General features: G+C 40.1%; 1 protein-coding gene and 1 long non-coding RNA gene across 2 annotated transcripts in view; one reads left to right on the forward strand and one right to left on the reverse strand.

The window, feature by feature from the left end:
• LOC143283277 (uncharacterized) overlaps positions 1 to 19,020 on the forward strand; it is a 34,974-nt gene extending 15,954 nt beyond the window's left edge. Inside the window, exons 5-13 of the mRNA XM_076589460.1 lie at positions 819 to 848; positions 2,788 to 2,898; positions 5,160 to 5,225; positions 5,695 to 5,715; positions 7,649 to 7,687; positions 9,876 to 9,977; positions 10,417 to 10,482; positions 15,766 to 15,792; positions 18,708 to 19,020. Coding sequence (XP_076445575.1) covers positions 819 to 848; positions 2,788 to 2,898; positions 5,160 to 5,225; positions 5,695 to 5,715; positions 7,649 to 7,687; positions 9,876 to 9,977; positions 10,417 to 10,482; positions 15,766 to 15,792; positions 18,708 to 18,889 — 644 coding nt within the window. The 3' untranslated portion in view covers positions 18,890 to 19,020. The remainder of the gene's footprint in view (positions 1 to 818; positions 849 to 2,787; positions 2,899 to 5,159; positions 5,226 to 5,694; positions 5,716 to 7,648; positions 7,688 to 9,875; positions 9,978 to 10,416; positions 10,483 to 15,765; positions 15,793 to 18,707) is intronic.
• On the reverse strand, positions 13,130 to 15,657 carry LOC143283276 (uncharacterized). Its single transcript, XR_013055382.1, has 3 exons — positions 14,683 to 15,657; positions 13,857 to 14,013; positions 13,130 to 13,257 (listed from the first exon to the last, which is right to left on the reverse strand). It is a non-coding gene; the product is annotated as an uncharacterized LOC143283276 (long non-coding RNA).
• Positions 19,021 to 19,675: the final 655 nt, after the last annotated feature.

Consider the following 19,675-nt stretch of genomic DNA (forward strand, 5'->3'; position numbering starts at 1 on the left):
ACACCAGCTTAACCTCATCCATTCTTCCCTGTGATGAAACAGCTAGACTGGTGAGGATATTTATGTGGCTGCTCATATGATTACGCTGGAATTTGTGGAAAATCAAAAAGATTGATTGATTGATTGATGTGGATACTTATATAGCACCTATCCTCGGTCAGAGACCAAGCTCTAAGTGCTTTACATACACGGGGACATTTGCACCACAGGTTGCCTACCTGGGTAGAGCCGACTGACGGCTGCCATTGGGCGCTCATCATTCGTTTCCTGTGTCATTCAATCAGATTTCAGACGCAAACACATACACACTCAGACAGACATGTAACATTTTACGTGTATGACTGTTTTTGTTTTTTTATTTTTTATTTATTTACCCTGCCATGTAGGCAGCCATACTCCGTTTTCGGGGGTGTGCATGCTGGGTATATTCTTGTTTCCATAACCCACCGAACGCTGACATGGATTACAGGATCTTTAACGTGCGTATTTGATCTTCTGCGTGCGCATACACACGAAGGGGGTTCAGGCACTAGCAGGTCTGCACATATGTTGACCTGGGAGATCGGAAAAATCTCCACCCTTTACCCACCAGGTTCACCGAGAAATCAAAAAGATGGAGAGGACATGGTAGTATTACTCTTTATCACAACAACATATTTTTCTGTGTGCTCTCTCCTGAGGGAAAGTGCGCTGTTATAGTGCAGTGCCCCCCCCCCACCCCCCTCCCTTCCCCGTTCTCCTCTTTTCTTTTCTTCTTCTTCTTTTTTTTTTTCTGCATTCACGTATGTGAAAATAATTGTTAACTTGCGTTCTTTCAGATGCTGAAGAGACTGATGCACCAGAAACTGGTGAGTTTGTTTCATCTGTTGTGGTTTGTGGGATATGTCGTTTGAATAAAGTATGCTTGTAGTGTATTGTATTACATTGCATTGCACTGCATTGCATTGCATTGCATTGCAGTGTGTTGTGTTGTGTTGTGTTGTGTTGTGTTGCTCTTTTGTCACAACAGATTGCTCTGTGTGAAATGTGTTTAATGCTTGTTATGCTTGTGGTGTGTGTGTGTGTGTGTGTGTGTATGTGTGTGTGTGTGTGTGTGTGTGTGTGTGTAAACTTTAACATACGTTTAAATGGTAGAGACACCAATCTAGGCAGGGCTGTAGGCATCCTGGAACCAACTTTCATGAGGATGTACATCACCAACAATCATAAATCTTGATCAGAAATGTTTTGAAATGTTTTTAACATTTGTAATTTGATAACCTTTTCTTAGAGCAAATCAAAAGTTTTGCCTTTTGCTTTCTGCATTGCTGTTATTTACATTCACAAAGCAGCCTTTTTTGACCAGTATGATAGTGAGTAGAATGGACTCTATGAAGAGGGAATCATACTGGCCTTTGATAGCTATTCTCCGTATCATTTTCTGCCAGTGGAGATTAATTCTTGCATGTGAAAAGTTAAGGAGAGCAATACTTTAGAAAAGCTCTGTCTGTGAAATCTGTGACACCGATGGAAAAAAAAAGACTAAACAAAGTCATCATTTGTGATGAAAATTGTTGAACAACTCATATCTGTTGACATTGTTGATATATATACATACGACTGCACAAACGTAGTTTACAAAATTCTTGTGGTCATCACAAATTCTTGTTGTCATATGCACAGTTATCAGCATCACAGATGGTTCACACTTTTTGATGAACACCGTTAAAAAAAAAACTGTGCAGGTAAATGAGGCAGGGTATTCTTTTCCAAGCTTATTTGGCCTCCTCCAAGAATTTATACTGGCTGAAGGACAACATAAAAGTTGTATTGTTGTATTCCTCTTTTTATCACAACAGATTTCTGTGTGTGAAATTCGGGCTGCTCTCCCCTGGTAGAGTGCATCACTACACTACAACGCCACCATTTTTTTTTTTTTTTGGTTGTATTTTTCCTGCATGCAGTTTTGTTTGTTTTTCCGATCGAAGTGGATTTTTTTTCTACAGGCTTTTGCCAGGAACAACACTTTTGTTGCCGTGGGTTCTTTTACATGCATTAAGTGCATGCTGCACACAGGACCTCGGTTTATCGTCTCATCCGAATGACTAGCGTCCAGACCACAACTCAAGGTTTAGTGTCCCAGTGCACTCAGATTCTCTCGCTTCCTAGGTGGGCGCGTTACCTCTAGGTCATCACTCCATAGATAAAAAAAAAGAAGTTTTTTTAATCTGTGCTTTGGGGGTGCTTAGATATGAAATCAACTGTATTGTGGCTTCTTTTCTATATATATTGCAATGTTTTTAAAAGCGAATATGTGAAATGCTTTTATTTGAGAACATATATTTATAACTCTTGTTTAATCAAGTAATCCGCGTGTGTGGGGTGGGTGGGGGGTGGGTGGGTGCGGGTGTGTGCTGATTATCTGGTTGCGGTTTTTTCCGCAATTTATCTTTATTCTTATCTTATTTGTCTATTATAATCAATGTGCAGTATAGTAGGCTATGTTTATAATTATATTCAAATAATGTTTCTTAATTCTTTCTGTTTTTACATTAAGAATACTAGTTATTACCTGCAGTGTGTGGATGTATGTATGAAACGGTGTATGTGATATTTTTTACATTCGTATCTTCGTAATATTCGTAAAAGCTGTTGTTGACTTTTACAGTTATGGTCCCCATGTTGTTTACTTGTCTATGTTGTGATAATGCACCTGACCAAATTTCTCCAGTTGGAGATAATAAAGTTATTCTTATCTTATCTTATCTTATATATAACAGATGTCATTTTTTGTTCAATGTGTTGCAGTGACCTGCAGTGACTACAATTCAAACAAGTCAGGGTGTTGTGCTGCTGCAAACGCCACAGCATGCGTCTTTTTCACCTGTAACAATAACGACGGAGATGTGACTGGCACAGGTAAAAAAAAAAAAAAAAAAAAAAATCGGCAGCATTAATCTTGATTTTTTACTTCACACATTTCCATCTGCTTCTTTCGGGGTAGCTTTTTTTTTTTTTTTTTCTTTTTTTTTTTTTTTTTTTTTGCTGCCCCATCATCTGTACCGTTTCAGTGGCATTACTCCCACGCCGCTCATTTAGATTCCCCCATACACGGCCACACCCGGGTTCGTCCGTCGTAGTTCCAGCGTCGGCAGTCCACAGGGAACCATCGATGTTAGGTCGCCAGGAGGCCACACACCAGAGGAGACCCTGCACTGCTGCTGAGTCACTTCGGTGGTGTTCAGTGGTGCCTGTTCTGTTTTAACGTACTTAGGACACCACCTACTAAGCCCCTACTAACGACAATATTGGCTTAGTCGCGGAGCCAGACTGAGTGAGTGTCCCCCCCCCCCCAGAGTGGAGACCGCCACCACGTCCCTCAAACAACAGCCCTCTATGAATCTGCCGACACTGACGACATTGACAGGACTCACCCCAAGCACGGAAGTGGAGGGGTATCGAAACTGAGGTCACCATGAGAGCAGGGCATGAAAGGCCACAGACTTTGAGACTATTTTGTTTCTATTGATGACGATGAAGGAGGAGGAGGATGACGATGATGATGACGATGTTGCTATGGAGGTCCATTTTGGTTTGGGACTGCGTGACAAGGCTGTACTCTACGCTTCCTGTCATAATGATATCCCGGCGTTAACCAGGCCCGAGAGATACAGACACTTGCAGTGTTGGTCAGGTAATTTGAGCAACACACCCAAAGACGCATCCTTGAAGTGGATGACACTCGACTGTGTGGTCCCAGTCTCCCCATTTAAGCCCACAGCACACTCAACTCTGGGTAGGAGCCGGCCACGGGCTGAAAAACCCACCTCTGCTGGGATTCGAACCCGCGTCCTTCCAGCCGTCAGTCCGCGACGCTAACCACTTCGCCACGGCGGCTGGTCGGGTAGCTTAATCTTCTCTTCTTCTTCATTCGTGGGCTGCACCTTACCCTGCCATGTAGGCAGCCATACTCTGTTTTTAGGGGTGTGCATGCTGGGTATGTTTTTGTTTCTATCACCCACCAAAACGCTGACATGGATTACAGGATCTTTAACGTGCGTATTGGATCTTCTGCTTGCATATACACACGAAAGGGGTTCAGGCACAAGCAGGTCTGCACATATGTTGACCTGGGAGATTGGAAAAATCTCCACCCATTACCACCGGGCGCCGTTACTTAGATTCGAACCCAGGACCCTCAGATTGAAAGTCGAATGCTTTGACCACTCGGCTGTTGCGCCTGTCCCTTCTTTGCCTGCGAAGGAAGCAGGGCTCAACTTCTGGAGACGTTTTCCCTTGCAGCACCTGTGGGAAGTGCTGCTCATCTAGAATCGGCCTCATCTCCCATATGAGGACACACACCGACAGATAAGCCTGCCTGCCTACTCATCTATCGGACCGACGGGAGACTCCTCATCATTTCTAGGGCAATGTGCTGACAGAATGGTGGGGCCCATTCCTCCCCTGTTCTGCCTGTTTTAAGCTTCCCTGACCCAGAGTTAGGTTTCCATTCACGCTTGGACAGAGTGAGGAAAGTTGGAGTAAAGTGTCCTTTCCCAAGGACTCAATTACCTTGCGGAAAAGGGGTTTCGAACCCTGATCACCCAGGTGAACACTGGATCAAGAAGTACAACGCCTAACTGATTCTGCCATGGGACCCCCTGGAAAGTGGTAAAAATGTAAAACGCCTGCACAGACACCACCAGTGGAGTGATGGCCTAGAGGTAACGCGTCCGCCTAGGAAGCGAGAAAATCTGAGCGCGCTGGTTCAAATCATGGCTCGGCCGCCGATATTTTCTCCCCCTCCACTAGACCTTGAGTGGTGGTCTGGACGCTAGTCATTTGGATGAGATGATAAACCGAGGTCCCGTGTCCAGCATGCACTTAGCGCACGTAAAAGAACCCACGGCAACAAGAGGGTTGTTCCTGGCAAAATTCTATAGAAAAATCCACTTCGATAGGGAAAACAAATGAAACTGCACGCAGGAAAAAATACAAAAAAATGTGTGGCGCGCTGTATTATAGCGACGCGCTCTCCCTGGGGAGAGCAGCCCGAATTTCACACAGAGAAATCTGTTGTGATAAAAAGAAATACAAATACAAATACAAATCTCTGCATGGGGGGTGGGGAAGGAACATGTGCCATGGTGACACACACGCACACACTGTTTGTTTTCCAGTGTGCACAGCGGCTGGTGAGGAAGCTGCGTGTGGGGATCAGGACAGCACAGCTGGAAGGAATGAGTGTAAGCACTGTTGTGGGCTGTTTGTGTGTGTGTGTGTGTGTGTGTGTGTGTATGCGTGAATGTGTAGTGTTGTGTGTTGTGTGTGTGTGTGAATGTGTGTGTGTATGTGTGTGTGTTCTGTGTAGTGTTCTGTGTAGTGTGTGTGTGTGTGTGTGTGTTTATGTGCACATGTGTGTATTGCTCTGCGTGTGCATGCATGTGTGTATGCGTATATGCTGTTGTGTGTGCATGTTGGTGCTCCAACCACCACAAGTAAATGACTTACAGAATGCTTCAACATTTATTATCTGTTTATTGCAAGCACACGTGGGAATACAAGTGCGCACGCTCAAACACTTTTATGTTCTTGGATAATGAATTTTGCACACATACCTGTTAGATGATTATGAATGCCTTTTTAATCAGCATTGACCTTTGATGATTTTCTATTCAGAGTTGTGTGATAATTGACTTCTTGTTTGTTGTGTAGGTACTGAAGAGGATGCGACAAGTGAGTATTTCATGTTTTGTTTTTCTACTTTTCAAATCAATACAACTGTCAGATGAGCATTATTTCTGTCATCGACTATTATTTCATTCTATCTTCTTCAGATAAATAAAACAGTCAGGTGAGATTTGGGGGTATTTTTTGTTGTTGTTGTTTTGTTTCTTTGTTTGTCTTTTCTGTTTCCATTTCAGATGAATACAATAGTCAACGTACAATTGTATCTTATTTTGAATTTTGATTAGGAATCATTGGTTTTTATTTAAAAATGGATACACTGTCAAACTTTGTGTTCTACAGATGAAATGGCTTTGCTTTTTTTATTAAAAAAAAAAAAAAAAGAAAAAAAAAGGTTGCCTTTTTATCAGCAGATGTGTCAACAGTTTCTCTTTTAGAGATAAGAAAGTAACCTTGAACCTTGAATCTTGTATCTTGTATCTTGGAATGATTGTTGATGTCTTGATGGGGGTGGTTCATTGGCCACACATGAAGTAGACAATGATATGATGATGAAGGTAGATCACCACATCTGCTGATAAAGACAGCTCCATGAAAGTCTTGTTCCGGAGGGTACCCCTGGACACTCTTCTGCAGTTTCTGAAGGAAGTCAGTGTTTTCAGTTTAGCCTTAGCAATGCCCTGGCATCAAAATTTGTTTCATTAAGATAGTGTACACGTTCCTACATATGCACAAACCTCAAATAAATGGAACTTCTTCTTCTGCGTTCACTCGTATGCATACAAGTGGGCTTTTACGTGTATGACCGTTTTTACCCCGCCATGTAGGCAGCCATTCTCCGTTTTCGGGGGTGTGCATGCTGGGTATGTTCTCTGTTTCCATAACCCACCGAACGCTGACATGGATTACAGGATCTTTAACGTGCGTATTTCATCTTCTGCTTGCATATACACACGAAAGGGGTTCAGGCACTAGCAGGTCTGCACATATGTTGACCTGCGAGATCGTAAAAATCTCCACCCTTTACTCACCAGGCGCCGTCACTGTGATTCGAACCCGGGACCCTCAGATTGACAGTCCAACGCTTTAACCACTCGGCTATTGCGCCTGTCAAACAAATGGAGCTAACTTCTACAGTATTTTCAGCCAGCTGTGCCCCCAAGGAAAACCCAGTTGGATTTCAGTACATTTTCTTTGTCTTTTCTGCATCAGTGCGGCAGGTGAACCTGAGGAGACTAAACTCCCCTAAGAGTTGAATGGCCTAAAATCTTTTGCATGGACTCAAACAGACCGGGGCGAATTAGTCTTTTTACAGTGTTTTCAATATTTTTTAACTTGATTTGACTTTCACATGGACCAAATGAGAAATGCAGATGTAGTGGGGTTTTTTTTTTTCTACTTTGTTTTAACTGTTCTTTTAACAGTTATTTATTAATTTATTATTATTATTATTGTTATTATTATCATTATTATTATTACCTTTTTTCATATTATGATTATTATTTATTTATTTATCTATTTATGTATTTATTTACTTATTTATGTACGCTTATCTATTATTTATTCACCTTTTTTTTTCTCTCAAGGCCTGACTAAGCAGCGTCGGGCTACGCCGCTGGTCAGGCATCTGCTTGGCAGATGTGGTGTAGCGTATATGGATTTGTCCGAACGCAGTGACGCCTCCTTGAGCTACTGAAACTGAAACTGAAAACTGTTCTTTTAACAGCAGTTTGGGTTCTCTTCCCACTGGTTTTTAGGAACAGACGGGGTGTTCAGCCCTGAAATGGTCCCCCTTTGTTTGGTGGGTCGGCGGAGCTATAATAAGCAACATAATTTGATTTTTTTTTTTTTATTTGATGAAGAAGCGCTTAGCTGGAGAGGGCAAGTTTGCCATTGCTTGCTGATTGTGTGAGATAAGTTGATGTCATAATTTTTTTGAATGTGAGATAAATTTACCATTATTTCTTGATGTTTTACTCAGATCCTGCAACAACAGCTGCCCCCGCAGAAGGGGAAACTGGTGAGTATATCGCGTGTGATGATAATTGAATAACATCTGAGTCTCCCTGTGTCCTGGGTACCACCACCACCACAACCCCGAATCCATGCCCCACATCCCTTTGTTACATTGATATTATTGATATTAAAATTGTCCAACAACTGCCTCTTGAGAAATGAATTACTAATTGCTTAATGTTATTGATTTGTGTATGATATTGGAAATAGCTAAACGGCAACCTCATGAGAATCAAGTGACTGATTATGATTGAATTTGTGTATTATATGTTATGGCAGCATTTAAAGTTTGTGACACTGATATATAACAGTTGAACTGCAGCCTTTTTGGAAGTGATTTATTGGAAAGAATAAAGAAGAACAATCTCGCAGCATGCTCATGAGAACTGAATTACTGAGTGTGATTGGTTTTATTTGTATGGTATGAATGTATAGCATTTCAGATTTGTGATATTGATGTTAAAGAGAACTTCATAAGTGACGTTGACATTGAACAGTTGCACCTCAGCCTTTGTTTATTTGTGTGAGCTCTGAGCAGATGACCCCTCTCTTGAAATTTCTCCATTTGCTCCATACCTCACGCAGAATAAAGTACAAGATCAGCACTCTATGTTATACATGTTTATCATGTTTAAACAAATTTTGCCCCTTCTGTTAATTTTCTCTGACTGCCTTCACCTCTACACCCCATCTGGCTCTCTGTGGTCTGGAAACGATATATCGTTTCCTGGCCTCATTATTTGTATAATTTCCAGTGGATAAACTACCGAGGCAACCATGTATTTGTTCTGTATTGTCCACGTGTTCTGTGTAGCTTATTCAGGATTAAAGAGGCTATGCCAGTCTTGAATAAAAGCTAATTTGTGTTTGCACATTTCTTCTGTCTTTGCTGCTGTGTGCACATGTCAAATGATTGGTATAAGGACAGGCCCGGCGCTTCCTTTTTTGAGGAAGTGTCTGGGTTTGTTCCAATGTATCTTTTATTTACCTGTGTGCTAGCTGAATCGGTAGCATAAGCGTCACTGACTTGAAGTTGTGTACCTTGTGTAATGGAGAGAGTTACCACCCTTTACTCTCTGTGGTCTGCTTCAGAACCACTGTGTTTCTGCATTCCCAGATTCAAACATTCCACAGCTGGCCACTGCTCTTACTCTGTCCCTGGACCTCACAGTTTGGATTCAGCTCCCCCCTGTTTCGCTTCGTCTAATTTCTGCGTTCAGCTTTTTCAAGTCTGGCCTTCTTCTGTGTTCACTCGTATGTACATGAGTGGGCTTTTACGTGTATGACCGTTTTTACCCCGCCATGTAGGCAGCCATACTCCGTTTTCGGGGGTGTGCATGCTGGGTATGTTCTTGTTTCCATAACCCACCGAACGCTGACATGGATTACAGGATCTTTAATGTGCGTATTTGATCTTCTGCTTGCATATACACACGAAAGGGGTTCAGGCACTAGCAGGTCTGCACATATGTTGACCTGGGAGATCGTAAAAATCTCCACCCTTTACCCACCAGGCGCCGTCACCGTGATTTGAACCCGGGACCCTCAGATTGACAGTCCAACGCTTTAACCACTCGGCTATTGCGCCTGTCAAGTCTGGCCTTAAAACACCTACCGCTTTTCACTACTCAGTTTTGCATTGGTCACTCAGCATGGTGCCCCTGTGTGTGTGTGTGGGGGGGTGGGGGTGGGGGGGGGCTAGCTGACAGCCAGACAGCAGAACATTTTCTGCAGTCATGTCCTCCTCAAGAGGCGCTCAAAAAGAGGAACTGGCCCGACCAAACTCCAGTGACCTGGAAGCTCTTATGGCTGTGTGGAGGACCTGTAACATAACAGCTGCCTTCATCGTGGAGACTGGGGTGTCTATGTGACGACCGAGAAGAACAAGAAAAAGAAGAGACCTGCTTCTTTCGAAAATACCCCCACCCCCCTAAACCCCCTCCCCCCCTCCACTCACCACCACCACCCCTGACACATTTATCCCCTCCCTTTCCTCATCCTGTAGTTCTCTGGTTTTCTATTTACTTACATGTATTTTCAAGTTATGTTTTTCATTCCTCTGAATTAGAGCTATGCATATGTGTGAAAATGACAGATTTGTAAGCGCTTTGATCTTTCCTTGAACGAGATTAAAGCGCAGCATCAACGCTTTCATTGTTGTGTTCCTGTCCTGTTTCTGTTGTGTTTCACAGATAACTGCTCCAGCTACAACACGGACCAAAGTGCATGCTGCGCTGCTGGCAGCTGCGTCTTTGTCAACTGCACTCTTGGTGACGGAACAACCGCAGAGACTTGTAAGATATGCATTGATATTATGCCGCCCCCACCCCCACCCCACCTCCCAAATCACTAGTTTTTGTTGTTGTTGTTTGTTTGTTTGTTTGTTCCTTACATTTGTTTATATTTTTAACGGTGATTTCTCTTTAAGGTTTTTTTGTTGGTGGTGATGAGGATACGATTAAAACAACAAGTAATTCAAACAAACAAACAAATTTTTACGGACAAAATTGATCAAAAAGATAAATGATTATTGGGTTATATTCTTGATTGACTCACTTTTGTATTATATTTTTCATTCTTGCTCATGATGATGGTTTTTTTGTTTTTTTTTGTTAGTAGTGGTGGTTCTGGTGGTGGTGGTGGTGGTGGTGGTGTATTTGTTTGATAGTTTCTCTGGGCAGCTGTAGCATTTTCTTTCCTCATATCTTTTTGTGTTGTTGTTGTCTTTTGCAGTGTGTGCCAATGCTTCATCTACCCCTAACTGCACAGATCCTTCGGCCACAGTTTCAGAAAATATCTGTGAGTATACTTCCTCCATTATCTGTCTGTCAATCTACTTACCTATCTGTCTATCTATCTATCTGCTTATCTATCTAGCTATCTATCTGTTTGTCTGTCTGTCTGTTATCTATCTATCTATCTATCTGTCTGTCTGTTTCTCTCTCTCTCTCTCTCTCTCTCTCTCTCTCTATATATATATATATATATATATATATATGTGTGTGTGTGTGTGTGTGTGTGTTTGTGTGTGTGTGTGTGTGTGTGTGTGTGTGTCCCTTTATGTATTTCTTTTCTTTCGTTCTCCCTATATTTCTGTCTTTTCTTTTCTTCTTTTTTGTTTCTGTTACCCATACTTTACAACACAGGCGTTGAAATTAGCATGAAGCCTTAAGTTTGACTGAAGATAAGGGAAAAAAAACCAAAACAAAACAAAACAAAAAACAACGAATAATAATAAGAAAAACCACAGGTGTGTCTTACAATATTTGTAAAATAGTGCTTTTAGTGAGTTTGTATCAGAACGTTTTTTTTATGATATCCCTGTACCATATTCAAACCACATGAATGAATGATATGGATAGTGCCTATCCTCGGTCAGTTTCAGTTTCAGTTTCAGTAGCTCAAGGAGGCGTCACTGCGTTCGGACAAATCCATATACACTACACCACATCTGCCAAGCAGATGCCTGACCAGCAGTGTAACCCAACGCGCTTAGTCAGGCCTTGAGAAAAAAAAAAGAAAAAAAGAAAAAAAAAAGGTGAATAAATAAAAGATAAGCGTACATAAATAAATAAATAAATAAATAAATAATAATTATAATATAAGAAAAGGTAGTAATAATAATAATAATAATAATAATAAATAAATGAATAAATAAATAAGACAACAATGATGATAAATAAGCAAATAAATGTAAAACATGAAGACACACATTCACACATACACCCACACATGCGTGTGTGTGTGTGTGAGGTGGAGGTGGGGGGAAGGGGGGGTAGAGGATGAGGTATGTGAGTGTATGCATGCCTACTCTGTGGGAGCAGCAGGATATTGGAACGTGTGGGTGTGTGTATATATATCTTTGTATATATGTGTGTGGGGTTGGGGGTGGGGGATATGGGCATATGTGTGTGTGCTCGTACAAGTAAGTGTTCATGTGTGTGTGTGTGTGTGTTTGTGTGTGTGTGTGTGTGTGTGCCATGGAAGCTGCGATACGTAGCCTAGAAATGAGTGTGTGGAGGAGGGAGTAGAGGAGGTGCAGGGTCATGTGTGTGGCGTGTGTGTGTGTGTGTGTGTGTGTTGGGGCTCATGTACGATTATGTGTATTTGACTGTGCTTTCATATCTGTGAAACTGCATGTTTGGTGCATATCTGTTACCCTCGGTCAGAGATAAGATAGCTCTAAGTCGGTCGGAGATAAGATAGCTCTAAGTGCTTTACAAACACAGTGTCATTTGCACAATAGGCTGCCTACCTGGGTAAAGCCGACTGACAGCTGCCACCGGGCGCTCATCATTTGTTTCCTGTGTCATTCAGTTAGGTTTCAGTCATGCACACAAACACGCTCACACAGACATGTAACATTTTACGTGTACAACCGTTTTTTTATTTTTATTTACAGCCATACTCCATTTTCGAGGGTGTGCATGTCCAGTGCTTTAAACACTCGGCTGTTGCACCCATGTGTATTGCTAAAAGCGCTAAGAGTTGCAGGGTAACTGCTATATAAACGCACATTATTATTATCATTTTGTGTTAATCTTGCTTTGTGATATGTGACCCTCCACCACGAAATGAGTCGCTTTGCACCAGAGGTCGATTTTTAGTTATTGGTATATCATAAATCTGCAATAAATGACCTTTACAGCGAAAAAAAAAGTTTGTAAATCGGATGATTCTGTGAAAAGTTATTGTGATTTGAAGTTCTAAAGTCGCGAAAGTAACGAACTGAGAAATCAAGGCCGAAAAGTTTTGGAACATGTTCATAGCAACCACATACTTCTAAGCAAGATATGTTCATGAAATTTGGCACACACATAGTTAGTGGCAATATCCACAATTGCACAAAATTTGAAAGAAAAATATTGAGTGTATTTGATTTTATTCAAATAAGAATTTTCTAATTTTTTTGGAAAGAATTGCAACTGAAGTATTAGTATACTTATTTTTTAATCAGCTCAACATGACTAAAAACCTTCCAGTTTTAAGATCAGTTTTGTTGTGGTGTTGTTTGTGGTCCAATTACTATGAAACTTTTGCTATGTACAGTATGTGTACTAAAATTTACGCCAGATTAGAGGTAAAAAATGCTAAATCATGATGCCGAATCATGTGATTGTTGTAATTCAATGTGCTCACTGGCTTAGTGTGCTTGTGATATTACCATAATCCATACAACAAGCACAACAAAATAACAAAAAAGATCCACACAACAAAACTGCTCATACAAAAGGTACAAGTTCATGTGTGTTTTATCCCAGCATAGCATCAAATGAAATACATTTCATAATCCAAATGAACACTTCAAACACTTCATCTGCAAAGAAAACCTACTTGTCAAACCCATACTTCACATAATAAAGACACACAACCTCATCAAACAAACACTCAATCTGCTAAAAAAAATAAAAATAAAAAATAAAAATAAAAAAATGTGCAGATATGTGGCACAGGTAATCAATTCTTGTGGTACAAAGTGTCATCAGGGTGGATGGTGTTGATTTTGAACCTTCTTCCTCCACTCTTTTTTCTCCACCGGTGGTGTCAGTATGTTCCAAAAATGCATGATTTATCCTGAAACAGTTTGTTATGTAATACTTCTTTATCTCTTTTCATTTCCTTTGTTTTGAATTATTTTCTATATGTTCTAAAGTTTATTCATTAATGCCTTAAATATCAATAGTAATTTCAGTTTTGTACATTTACATCACAGCTTTCATTCTTTCCACAGGACTTTACAAAATGCTTTACTTCTAGTTCTATGTATTTTATCAGAAAATAAAAAAAGAATACACTTATGATATATATATATATATATATATATATATATATATATATATATATATATATATATATAATCATAATATAATCAGACAAAGCAGTTTACTGATAATAAAAGTATGAAATGGTGATTATTAATGCTGTATCACTATGAGTATCAGTGTGCATATCAGTGTGCATGTGCATGACATGCTGCAATCCATTAAGTTACTTTATGCATAGTGGCATGTCAAGCACATGCACACTTATATCATTTATGTAAATGTCTGTGCAAAAGTTTACAATTCCATACATGTGCATCTAGACAAAGTTTGTAAAAAGAAACTAAGTTTGCACACTTCATGGTAAATTTATACTATAAATCATAGTACATTAACAGATGACTCACTCACTCGTAGATAGTACACCAGCAGACAGTTCTTTAGTTGACAGTGTAGTTAGTTTGGTGGTGTTGCCTCTCCTTCTGATGACATGACTTGCCAGCAGTGATATCAGAATTATTCATTGGTGTACAGGCAGGCATATAAAGTACCATCATATCTTTCAGGGCTGAAAAAGAAATTGAACTATTAGTAATACTGTTAGTATTTACTGTTGACACAACTCTCTATTTATTTAAAACAACACACACACACACACACACACACATACACACACACACACACACACACACACACCAACCTGACACACATTCACATAAAATATCCATTGAAGCAAATTCTGTGAAACTGAAAACTGTTCATAATGTCATGCCCCTGAACCTCCCCTTGCTCAGTTAAATGGTTAAACTGTGAAGGGACAGTGTGTGTGTGTGTGTGTGTGTGTGTGTGTGTGTGTGTGTGTGTGTAAGTGAGTATGTGACTCACTGTGTGACACACATTGTATATGTATGTGTGTGTGTGTGTGTGTGTGTGTGTGTGTGTGAGTGACATGTATACACACTGTGTCACACATTGTGTGTGTGTGTGTGTGTGTGTGTGTGTGTGTGTGTGTGTGTGTGTGTGTGTGAGATCTTTTAATTTACATTCTGTTAATTTCCTCAGATTCACTTTATTCTTTTAATCATTTTTATTCCACATGTCAAACAGTGAATTCCTGTTACAATGTAAGACAATAAATCAGTCTTGAGTCAATCATTGTTAAATAAATTATTATCAATTGATTATACCATCATTACTTTTCAGTATTTGTCAATGTGGGTAAAATAAGAAAGCTTACCTTCAGACACTTCAGCTATATCCAGTCCCCCAGTCACTTTGCTTGCACATTCCTTGTGTGAGCTGTGAGAAACCCAGGTCTATCACTTCAGTGCAGCAAGTCAGTTTCACTTGTTTCCATGTCAGTCACAACACTGATGGCACCTGGTGCATGTGATTTCGGCAATTACAGGCGAAGGCTTCCAATCTTTCTGTATCTAGTGCAAATGTTGATTCGTCATCTACATCAAAATTAATATTATTGTTGATGAAAACTGAACGACAATCCTGCGTCGTCTGCTTTCGAAATCAGCGTTGCCTTCGTGTTCACTGAGATCGATTTCATGAACGGTCAGTTCCATCAATGAAGTACTGGGTTAGAAACTCACAAATGTCGTCTTCTTCATTGAATGGCAAAATGTGTGCAGCGCAAGTGTATCTTGTCAGGAAATCGCCAAGTCAATCTTGAAAACGTGCTTCCGAACCCTGCGACCATGTTTATTTGAGCTAGCGTGCTGAATGGCTGGTTTCGTCACGTGGCCTCTCTCGGCCAATGACAGAGGGGATTTTCCTTCATAGTGACGCATTGTTTACGTAGTGTATCCTTATTTTGAAAGCGACGATTCGCTCGTAGTTAAAAAATCAACCAATGAGAAGGACATAGATTGAAAGAGACGGACTTGACCTTTAAAACAATGTATGATTCGACCGGTCGATTCCAAGAGATGAGGGAGGGTAAGCTTGTCAAAGTTGATCGATTTCGCGAAGTCATAGGCGATCAGAATGACGGGTTAGGCATTTTAAGCACACTTTTAAGGCAAAAGAAGACACAGTTATGCCTAGATACTTCAATATGAGATAAAAGAAAGCCTAAAGTTTACTATGAAGTCAAAATCTGAAAATCGACAACCTGACCCCCACCCGCCTAAAATCGCCGCTAGCGGGAAAGTTGGTCAGGGACAAAGCGACTCATTCCGTGGTGGAGGGTCACATATATCGTTTTTGGATTGTCTCACTGCTTGGAAGTTGTGTTGTTTAGCACTACTACGTTCTGATGACAAAGCGTTCCGTTTATATTGCTTTGTTTTCTTTCTTTTGTTTCCAGGCACAGAACCTGGGAATAGTTCAACAAGTGAGTACTTTTTTTCTTTTTTGTTTTTTGTTGTTGTTGCTTTGAGGACTAGAAAGACTTACATTTTGTTTGAGAGTTCATATGAAATGATTCCTTAAAAAAAAGACAGTTTGGGAGCAGACTTTTTGAGCATCAAGGAATCGTTTGAAATATGATGGTACCTTTTTTAATGTAATTTTAAAGTATTTATTTTTCAGGCTATCATCAAAGGTGGTTTGGATTTGTAGACATCACATCCTGATTTTTTATCTTTAAATCTTCTTCATTCACACATGATTCACTCTGCACAATACAACCTCTCGAGCCAAAAAAATGGGTAGGGCATGCGCAATATACATGTGCAAAAAAAAAAGGGAACAAGAGTTTAACTTCAAAGAAAAAGAAAGTGTCACTGTCAAGTGTTGAATGGTATAAGTCACTGTCAAGTGTTGAATGGTATTAGTCACTTTTACAGTCTCTGTCAAGTGTTGAATGGTATAAGTCGCTGTCTTTGTCAAGTGTTGAATGATATAAGTCACAGTCTCTGTCAAGTGTTGAATGGTATAAGTCACAGTCTCTGGCAAGTGTTGAATGGTATAAGTCACTGTCACAGTCTCTGTCAAGTGTTGAATAGTATAAGTCAAGTTTCTATCAAGGGTTGAATGGTATAAGTCACAGTTTCTGTCAAGTGTTGAATGGTATAAGTCAAGTTTCTATCAAGGGTTGAATGGTATAAGTCACAGTTTCTGTCAAGTGTTGAATGGTATAAGTCACAGTCACTGTCAAGTGTTGAATGGTATAAGTCACAGTCTCTGTCAAATGTTGAATGGTATAAGTCACAGTCTTGGGCAAGTGTTGAATGGTATAAGTCACAGTCTCAGTCAAGTGTTGAATGATATAAGTCACAGTCTCAGTCAAGTGTTGAATGATATAAGTCACAGTTTCTGTCAAGTGTTGAATGGTATAAGTCACAGTCTCTGTCAAATGTTGAATGGTATAAGTCACAGTCTCTGTCAAGTGTTGAATGATATAAGTCACAGTCTCTGTCAAGTGTTGAATGGTATAAGTCACAGTCTCTGTCAAGTGTTGAATGGTATAAGTCACAGTCACTGTCAAGTGTTGAATGGTATAAGTCACAGTCTCTGTCAAATGTTGAATGGTATAAGTCACAGTCTCTGTCAAATGTTGAATGGTATAAGTCACAGTCTCTGTCAAATGTTGAATGGTATAAGTCACAGTCTCTGTCAAATGTTGAATGGTATAAGTCACAGTCTCTGTCAAGTGTTGAATAGTATAAGTCACAGTTTCTATCAAGTGTTGAATGGTATTAGTCACAGTCTCTGTCAAGTGTTGAATGATATAAGTCACAGTCTCTGTCAAGTGTTGAATGGTATAAGTCACAGTCTCTGTCAAGTGTTGAATGATATAAGTCACAGTCTCTGTCAAGTGTTGAATGATATAAGTCACAGTCTCTGTCAAGTGTTGAATGGTGTAATCACAGTCTCTGTCAAGTGTTGAATGGTATAAGTCACAGTCTCTCTCAAGTGTTTCTGTCAAGTGTTGAATGATATAAGTCACAGTCTGTGTCAAGTGTTGTATGGTGTAAGTCACCGTCTCTGTCAAGTGTTGAATGGTATAAGTCACAGTTTCTGTCAAGTGTTGAACGGTATTAGTCACAGTCTCTGTCAAGTGTTGAATGATATAAGTCACAGTCTCTGTCAAGTGTTGAATGATATAAGTCACAGTCTTTGTCAAGTGTTGAATGGTATAAGTCACAGTCTCTGTCAAGTGTTGAATGGTATAAGTCACAGTCTCTGTCAAGTGTTGAATGAAAAAATCACAGTCTCTCTCAAGTGTTTCTGTGAAGAGTTGAATGGTATAAGTCACAGTCTTTGTCAAGTGTTCAGTGGTATAAGTCAAAGTTTCTGTCAAGTGTTGAATGGTATAAGTCACAGTTTCTGTCAAGGGTTGAATGGTATAAGTCACAGTCTCTGTCAAGTGTTGAATGATATAAGTCACAGTCTCCGTCAAGTGTTGAATGATATAAGTAACAGTCTGTGTCAAGTGTTGAATGGTATAAGTCACAGTCTCTGTCAAGTGTTGAATGGTATAAGTCAAGTTTCTATCAAGTGTTGAATGGTATTAGTCACAGTCTCTGTCAAGTGTTGAATGAAAAAATCTCTCTCAAGTGTTTCCGTCAAGTGTTGAATGGTGTAAGTCACAGTCTTTGTCAAGTGTTCAGTGGTATAAGTCACAGTTTCTGTCAAGTGTTGAACGGTATAAGTCACAGTCTCTGTCAAGTGTTGAAAGGTATAAGTCACAGTCTCTGTCAAGTGTTGAACGGTATAAGTCACACTCACTGTCAAATGTTGAATGGTATAAGTCACTTTGCTCTAGTGTTCCTCACTTCCATCCAGGAGTGAATGCATACCTGAGGTTAAAACAGCAGAAGGAGAGGATAGGGCCCCGCCTCCTGATACCTAACCCTAGACACAATAGATGTGAATTTACTGCCTGAAGTCTTTTAACTCATTCTATCCCACAGTTACGTGCCTGCTACAACTCCCATGGACCAGCACTATATAAGACCACTGCAGAAAAAAAAGGATGGTTCAATGGAGAATTGTCGATTTAATTGGTCTAACAAAGCTTCATTTTCATGCTTCCGGAATCCATAAACGGTTAAGTTTAGAATGACAACTATACCAAGCAAGACCAGACGAAAAAAGAATAGTGTGTTGGTACGAAAATACTCATACAAAAGAATAGTGTGTTGGTATGGGAATACCCATACCTGGTCCACAGAGGGAGTAAGCATGGTACGAGTTAACTCGTACCTGGAGGAAAATGGGTTAAAAGGCTATGGGACCTTTAACTTCTTTTTTTTTTTTTCTACCCCCTCCCCCCTCCTCTCCCACATCTCCAACCTGTAACAGCGCCCTCAGACATCGGAACCCCCACCCAGTCGCCATCAGGAGGAACAGACGAGGGTGGGCAGCAGTTTGACGCCGCTTCCTTCATCGGAGGCATCGTGCTCTGTGCCGGAATTCTGGCCATTGGATTCTTTGGCCTCAAGTTCTATCGCTCCCGGCAGGAGAGGAACTACCAGAGTATGTAATGATCTTCAGGTTCACGCTCACACACCCCTATCTGTTGGACGACGGGACCACCTTGCCTTGGATCATCATCTCTTTCTCTCTCTCTCTCCTTCTCTGAATTGATAACGTGTAATTGAAAAAGAAAAAAGGAAAAAAGAAAATGCTTACAGATCTGATAGTTAAACGTTTTGGGGGGTATAAATTCTTAAAGTAATGATAATGATAATAAGTATTTATATAGCACTGAATCTTGTGCAGAGACAAATCAAAGCACTCTCACACCATTTCACACCATGAAGTAGTGTGTGTAATAACATGAAAGAGTATTTACAAAACAAAAAAACAAAAAAACACACACACACCAAACCTCATTCTTGAAACTTGTTGATCTGGAAAGTAGTCTATAGCAGTGTAAGAACTTGAAAATGTATTTGATAATTAGAATGAAAAAGAGCTGTAGAACATCATTTAAGAGGATTTGAAAGTAATCAGGAACAGTACAAGAACATGAAAGATTATTTGAAAAAGAAGAAAAATAAGAAAAAAAAAAAAAAAGACTGAAGACGTGATTTGTTTTCTTCAGTATTTCACTTATTTTTCTTCCTCCTGATTATTCTTATCCATCAGTCTAGGCTGTCACATTTTTATTGGTTGAATAGTCACTTGTTTCAGCCCACTTTCGGATCAATTTTTGTCAGTAAACGAAAAAAGCAAAGGAATTGCAGGAACACCAGTTTTAGTCAATAGTGTCTGAATTTTTGCCAAGCAAGTAAAAACTTGTTTGTCTGTCATATCACATTGCGAAC

This window comes from Babylonia areolata, chromosome 6 (genome assembly GCF_041734735.1).
Source record: "Babylonia areolata isolate BAREFJ2019XMU chromosome 6, ASM4173473v1, whole genome shotgun sequence".
Taxonomy (NCBI): Eukaryota; Metazoa; Mollusca; class Gastropoda; order Neogastropoda; family Buccinidae; genus Babylonia; species Babylonia areolata.